The following is a 7669-nucleotide window of genomic DNA, read 5'->3' as shown; positions in this document are numbered from 1 at the left end:
AGGCGGGGGGCAAGGAATGAAACCAGTGTTGGTGGTGTTAATAGTGGAGCATGGGAGCTCTAAAAGTGCCAACTGAAAGAGGAGTCAGAATATACCTTCAACATCCACTTAATTGAACTACAGGAAAGCCATGTTTTAAAGAGTTTCACAAAGAGTAGAGTAGGTAATGCTCAGCTTCTCTCTAAAGTCCGTTGGTCTTTGTCTTCTCAGAAATTATGTGGCAGTTGATGGAGGGTAAACCAGGTGGACAGGTTGCCACATTAACAGCACAATTGAGTTCTGGAGGTGATTTGGCTTTGAAATGTATGCTCCTCCTATGCCCCTGTAAACAGTTTCAAGCGTTAGGGCCTACACTTCAATAAAACCTGTGCGCATCATCACAGATCAGCAAGTCCCCTTGTCACAGAGGCAGCTGGCACCTGGGGCACACTGCCCACTCCTGAGCAGAGGGAAGACCTGCTCAGCTTTCTGGGCTTTTGCAAGAGTCCTCACTCTGGGCAGTGCCCCTCTCCCGGGGGATGTACAGGAAGTTACATGCCATGTATAAGGGGAAGACCACATCTTGGTTCTCTAGGTTCACTACCTCTAGTTCTTGATCCTTTCTTAGGGAAAGCATCTGATATTCTGTATCCCTCCTAAAAATGGCTCCTCCATTCCTGTCCAAAGAGACAAGTCGGAGTCGGAATGCAACTTTTCTCTGCCAGAGTAAGCTGACCCCAAGACCACAGGACTTGTTCAGTGCACTGCGACGGAATACAATGCGACGGTTGTTGTAGCACACCACCAGGTCCCAGCCAAAGTTAAAGCCTGCCCACCTCCAGCTGCATTGTTCATCTCTTTGGAGCTGGCCCCCACACCGCATGCTGTTTCCTTGGAGGTCAGACACATAGACATCCACAGGCCCAATCTCCTTTGTCTGCTCAGCCCGAAGAAGTGCTAGCCACTGCTCTTTGTATACCGGGGTCAACCACGCAGCAGGGATCAGTGCATCCTGGTCAATAATGTGTGCAGATGGCAGATCACAGATGATGTAGGCTAGCCGCAGCTGCTGGAACACTGGAATGAAGGCTCTGCCCTGCTCAGTCTCCAGAAAAGGTGCACCTTCTGACTCCCCTCTATGCCTGGCAAACCACGAGTTGGCATCAGGCAGTAATGCTCTTCGGGTGCCCCTCCATGTGGGCTGCAGCTGTAGGAACGTCCACTTTTTCAGTGTGGTGTATATGTCCATCTCCACCTCCATCACCAAGAGATCTGAAGAGGCAATAAGCTCTCTCATGAGATCCAGACTGACTTCCATCAAAAGTTCCTCATTACGCTGGGTCATCAAGTTGTCCAACAGCCACTGGCGGCAAATGGTTCTGATGTCCTGAAGCCCATAGTTCTCGGCTGAGTAGTAGTAGTTGCACACACTCTGGGCACTGACAGTGTCCTTCATGATCTCCCTGCACTGTTGAATTAGCTCGTCCAACTGTAGCATGCTGGCAGTGGCCAGGATGGCAACAACTCGACAGGGAGGGATGATCATGGAATCGCCGTACAAGGAGCCCAAAACTTCATGCAAGGCCTCACGATCAATGTTCTCATCAGGCATCTGTATCTCTATGGTATTCATGTGTGTCTCCCGCCAGGCGCCGCTGAACATGCTAGCAAAGTACCCTGCCTGGCACAGGTAGACCCTGTGTAAGTTCCACTCCTCCCCCAATGCACGGATCTGTATGTCGCTGCCCTCACCCCTCAGGAAGAGCGCCTGGTAAATGGACCTGGACTTGTCCTTGATCCTCTCCCTGCGAGGAGCTTTGGCCAGCGGCCCTCCTGGGCTGGTCTTCCGCTTGCGGCCTACCTGACTTGTGGAGAGTTGGGCTTCTTCACCCTCCTCCTCCCCCTGCACCACTGCTGCTTCCATCTCCACTGCCTCCTGCCCATCTCTAACAACACCTGGCTCCTCTGGGGCACGATCCCGCCTGAGCCACATCATCCGACTGCTTAGTGCTCCCATGGTCTGTGAACCTCATGGGCCGCGATTGTCCGGGGGGCTGCTGGGAAAACTTACGTCTGCCCCAACGTCAACACTGACGCCAAGACAAGCCACGCCCTGCTCTGCCCTCAACCCTATTGAACAAGGGCGCACCCTACCAGGGAGGACCACACTGTGCACCTTCCCTTCAAAAATACTTCCTCTGGGGCTCCCTTCACAGGCTGACACTGGAATACAAGCAATTTTGAAATAAATTTCTCCCATTACTTTCAAGAACACAAGGAGCATTTTCCCTCTAAACACTTAACTTCCTTTGGAGAATTGCCTCTGAGTCCCTGCTTTGTCCTCCAGGCATCTTCGATTCTTAGTAACTTTTCGAATCACCTCACCACTTGAGTCAGTGAAGCCATTTTCTATGGTAAAGGTGTTAATTATTTTTTGTCCCAAATTCTACTTTGATTTTTAACTTTTAACAAAACATTTTAATAGTGTTTTCAGCTATAGAGTCTTTTAAACTGCGTGTGTTTCCAAGTCAGATGCTTTGGATTCTTGCTTTCATTCTTCACAGACACCCAAACTTCACCTTCTATGCCTTCTATGACGTTTTTCCTTCCAACTGTTTGTACATCTTGAGTCAAAGCCTGTAGCCTTTCTCCTGTTGCTTGTCAAATCCTACGCATTACTCAAGGTGTGAGCTCTGGCTCAAACACCTTTCCTCACATTTTCTAAAACTTCTTCAACAACTATACTTCCATAAGGCCTTGATCAGCTCTCTATCCCCATACACCTGCAGTTATTTTTTTTCTAGCATGCCACTTTGTCACCATTGAAGGACTACATGTGATTTGACCGGCTTCTCAACATCAGGTATGAAGCCTGTCACCTCATACATCTTCAATGAAGGAAAAATTAGGAATGAGTCAAAGAAATGTGAAGTTTTACATATTAAAAGATATTTTGAGCAAACAACATGTTGCAGAGGAGGTCGGGACTGTGGACAGAAAAGAAAGTGCTAAAATAAAAATATTTTTATGAACTGGTCACACATGATTTATCAAGGAGAGACAATTCTAAGTCATTTAGGGCCCCAGGAAAAGTTGTTTTAGGAGTCCAAAGAAATCTGTGATCGCAAACCCTCCTAGATCATTTCAGCTTTCCTGGAGTAAGAATGGTTCCCCCAAGGACACTTATTGTGTTTTGTGTTGGAAGGCCAAACATAAATCCCCTTCCTGAAGTCTAAGTCATCATTGCAAAGGGGCTTTGGAAGTTACACAGAAATTATTATGTCAATCAAACACAATGTAAGGGTCCTATAAGGAGCACAAGTTCAATTGAATGCAACTTTTGAGAGTGCAACATACTTAGGTTTAGAAGTGAAAGCTTTGACTTAGTTACATTGGTAACATTTGTAACTGTGAAAAAAAAATGTTAGTAGTGTTTGAAAAGGCCTTGTACTGTGTGTGGCCTTAGTACATGCAGAGGCATGTAGGCAAGATGTGATCTTCCCCATAGAGATGGCATGTAACTTCCTGTACATCCTCTTAGAGAGTGGACCTCTGCAAAAGTTTTGAGAGCTGAGCAGCTGTTCCTTGGGGTCAGATTGGCTATCGTGCTTGAGATGACAGTTGAGACCAACTGAATATGTTTCTGTGTGGTGACCCACAGGTTTGTTCAAGTGTGTGGCCCCTAAGCCTTGAGACTACTTACAGAGGCATATGAGGAGCACATTTTAAAAAACTGTCTATTGGTGAGAAGGGTGTATTGAAACAACCCCATATTAAGGTATTAGAATCTGAGATGAAAAGTCAAGAAGTGTTTGTTTTATAAAATTAGGTGCACCAAATTGTGGGGCATAAATATTTTCTATAGTTAATCTTCTTGGTGGATTGTTCCCTTAGCCAATATGATGTGAACTCCTTGTCTCCTAAGATTAATTTTTGAACAAAATCTGCTTTGTCAGATGTGAGAGTAGCTACTACTGTTTGCTTCTGGTCCCCATTCCCATGGGATATCTATTTCCATCCTTTTAATTTCAGCCTGGAGATGTAATTGCCTGTACAACAAGTCTCTTGCACACACACATTGTTGGGCCTTCTTTCTAAAACCACTCTGCCAGTCTGTCTTTCAACTGGAGAGTTGAGACCATTTCCATTATGAGTCACTGTGAAAGAGCAGTTTAATATTCCCAGACCTTTGATTTACTTCCACTCTTTAATCTGGTCTTGGTTTTCATTACTTCATCTGCTCTTCTAGGGAGCTTTTCCATTCAAAACCTCTGGGGAATGCTTTTAAATTTTTCTCATTTAAAGTGCTTTCTGAAGTGCTGGCTTAGTAGTTCTTTCAGTTTATGATTATCTTAGGAAGTCCTTGTATCTCCTTCAGTTCTGAAGGATAGCTTTTTGGGTTATTCCATGATGGTTGGCAAGTGTTTTCTGTCAGAACTTGGACTACCTCATTGCAAGCTCCTCTGGATTTCAGAGTCTCAGCAGAGAAGTCAGATCTTTATTGGTTTACCTCTAAATGCAATATATTATTTTTCTCTTGAGGCTTTTGATATTCCCTCCTTTTTTCTGTTAGGCAATTTGAAAATGACGTGTCTAAGAACTTTTTTTGTTTGTTTGTTTGTTTGTTTGTTAATCTTGACTGTATGGGTCCTATATGCCTCATGTATATGAATGTGCATGTCATTCTTAAGGTCTGGAAATTTTTCTGGTAATTGCTTCACTGCCAAATTTCTTTTTTTTTTATTAGTTGCTCATGACAATACAATGATCTTGACATATCATACATTTGATTTAAATGGGGTGTGAATTCTCATTTTCCTCGTGTAGAGGTTGCTGGATCCCATTGGTTATACGGCCACATATATACATACAGCAATACTAGTGTCTATTGTATTCTGCTGCCCTTCCTATCCCCCCTCCCCTCCCCTCCCATCCCCTCTCTCTACTCAATCTACTGTGACACCTTTCTCTCTCTTTTTTTCCTTCCCCCTCACATCATCATACATGTATGTTGTATAACGATGAGGGTCTCCTTCCATCTTAGGTGCAATTCCCCTTCTCCCTCCCGTTCCCTCCCACCTCTCTTCCCTATATAGTGGTAATCTTCTTCTCATGCTCTTCCTCCCTACTCTATTTTGAGCCACCCCCCGCCCCCTTGTATCAGAGAAGACATTTGGCATTTGCTTTTTAGGGATTGGCTAACTTCACTTAGCATAATCTGCTCTAATGCCATCCATTTCCCTGCATATGCCATGATCTTGTTATTGTTTAGTGCTGAGTAATATTCCATTGTGTATAAATGCCACATTTTTTATCCATTCATCTATTGAAGGGTATCTAGGTGCCAAATTTCTTAATGCCATTAGCTTGTATCTTCATGCTCTCTTCGATGAAGAGTGACTCTGAATTATGGTCTCTTCTTGTTGTCCCAGAGTTAGTCTCCATTCCCCTCACAGTATTTGTTTGTACTTTTTCACTGCTTTCTGCAGTTTCTAAACTGTCTGGAAGTTCTGTTTTCAAAACCTGAAGTTCTGTTTTCTACATAATCTAATCTTTTGTAGACAATTTCAACTGAATTTTTAAACTTCAACATTGTATCTTTCATTTCCATGAGATCTGATTTGTTTCTTTTCGGAATCTCTTTATTGAAGTGGTCTTTTACCTCCTGTATTTTCTCGCTAAATCCACGCCTTAGATCTTCTTGCAGCTCATTAATCATTTTAACAACAAGCTTTTTGTATTCTATCTCTGGAGTTTTGCACCTTTATATATCTGTGGTTTCTTTTGTTGTGGGAGTGCATATTTTGGGGGGAGACTTCTTTGTGTGTCTTTGCAAGTTTCTGGAGCTCCTAGCCTTGAACATCTGTTGATGATGTGGGGCTTTGGGGTGAGTTTTCTCATCTCTGTGTAATACATCCTGTTCAGATGGTATACCTCAAGTTTAACACAAAAGCTCAGGGTAATCCAAGTATTAATTTCAATGTCAGTTTGTTTCAAGTAACAATGATAATTTAAAACCAATCAAATAGATTGATTTTAACAAGATTTTTAAAATTGCTTCCTCGTCACAGCTTGTAGTAGTTTGCTTGGGATGCTACAAAACACCATGGAATGAATGGCGTAAGCAAGAAATAACAAAATATACTTTGTCATTGTTTTGGCCCTACAAGTCTGAGATCAAGGGCTGGCAGGCTGGGTTCCTTCTGAAGGAGGAGGTTGGGAAGAAGAATCCATTCCTACATTCTGGTGCTTTCCTAGAAATCTTTGGCATTCCTTGACTTGTGGAAGTACCACACTGCTCTGCCTTCATCATATCTTTCACATATTTTTTTGGGGGGGGCATACACAATTTAACCCACAATAATATCATTCCTGCCACATTTTGTTGGCTAACCATATCCCATAGCCCACACAGATTTAAATGGTGGAGAAAAAACAGATACCCCCTCTTGCAAATCTTGCAATGTAATATTTCAAAGATTGTGGATATGAGAAAGCCATTGATTGCAGCAATTATTGCAATCAATCTACTATAGCATTATCTTAATGATAATATGATTATGACTCCAGTGTAATTTTGGTGGCTGCCCGTCCACTCTATTTGACTGGAGACATAAAGTTATCCTGTATCTCTTGCCTGCATAAGATTTGTCTATGTGGCTGGGAACTGGGGAAAAAAATCCTAATATCTCTGAATTAAAGAAGGGTCATTATGTTTTGTATCATGTTACATTTATTTCCTCGGAAAAAAAAAAAAAACTAATCACAGTGTCAAATCTAAGTTCCCAGAAAGCTGAAAACATTGCTTTGTGTGCTCTATGAGAGGCCAATTTGTATAGTCTGCATGGACTTTCTTCTACTCCAGATTGTAGTTTTGGTTAACTAAAGAAAGACACAATTTTTCTTCTTGTGTTATTGTGCTTTAGCCTGAATTATGATTGTTACTCTTGTCTTTATAGTAGAGAAATTACTTTTTATACCTATAGATAGTTTATGGATCCCCAAAACTTGGGTTGAATGTGAGATGGTAGATACTTTTCAATTCTCTACTCAAAATTCGGTGGTCTTGAATTTTGCACCCAAATCTTCCCAAATTAAACATTTCTCATATTTTAAATGTTCATTGATAAACATTTGGAAGAGCCAGGCACAGTGACAGATGCCAAAGACTCAATAGGGTGAGGCAGAAGAATTGCAAGTTCAAAGCCAATCTCAGCAAATTAGTGGGGCCCTAAGAAACTTTTGAGACCTTGTCTCAAAATTAATAACAGTAATAATAATAAGATATATAGAAAAGGACTGGGGAAGAAGCTCAGCAGTAATGTGCCCTTGGGTTAAAGTCCAGTACCAAAATAAGTAAATAAACGCACAGAATAATTGATTAAAAATCAATATTTGGATTCAAGATACCATACTGATGTAACTCTGCTGATCGAGATAGCATTATATGATTTAGATGAAGATGAGTGACAATATCTGGGGATCTTAAGTAGTCACCATAAGCCCCTCTACTGATTGTTTGCACTCCAGTGATTTGAAGTGTAATCCTAACATTTTTTCTGGTCATAAAGGCACTAAAATAAGTAAAGGGGCTTTGTCGGAGGAATGGAAGGTAACACCTAAAAGCAATGATTATCAACCCCTTATATGTATGATGGAAGGTGACTGTGTATAAGCTGCCAATCAATAC

General features: G+C 42.2%; 1 protein-coding gene across 1 annotated transcript; it reads right to left on the bottom strand.

Annotated features, from left to right (window-relative positions):
• Positions 1-460: 460 nt before the first annotated feature.
• LOC143638553 (germ cell-less protein-like 1) lies at positions 461-1996 on the bottom strand. The gene has a single exon (XM_077106448.1). It carries the CDS (start codon positions 1994-1996, stop codon positions 461-463), a length of 1536 nt encoding a protein of 511 aa, XP_076962563.1.
• Positions 1997-7669: the final 5673 nt, after the last annotated feature.

The sequence above is a fragment of the Callospermophilus lateralis genome, chromosome X (assembly GCF_048772815.1).
Source record: "Callospermophilus lateralis isolate mCalLat2 chromosome X, mCalLat2.hap1, whole genome shotgun sequence".
Taxonomy (NCBI): Eukaryota; Metazoa; Chordata; class Mammalia; order Rodentia; family Sciuridae; genus Callospermophilus; species Callospermophilus lateralis.
This window is presented reverse-complemented; position numbering and strand designations above follow the sequence as displayed.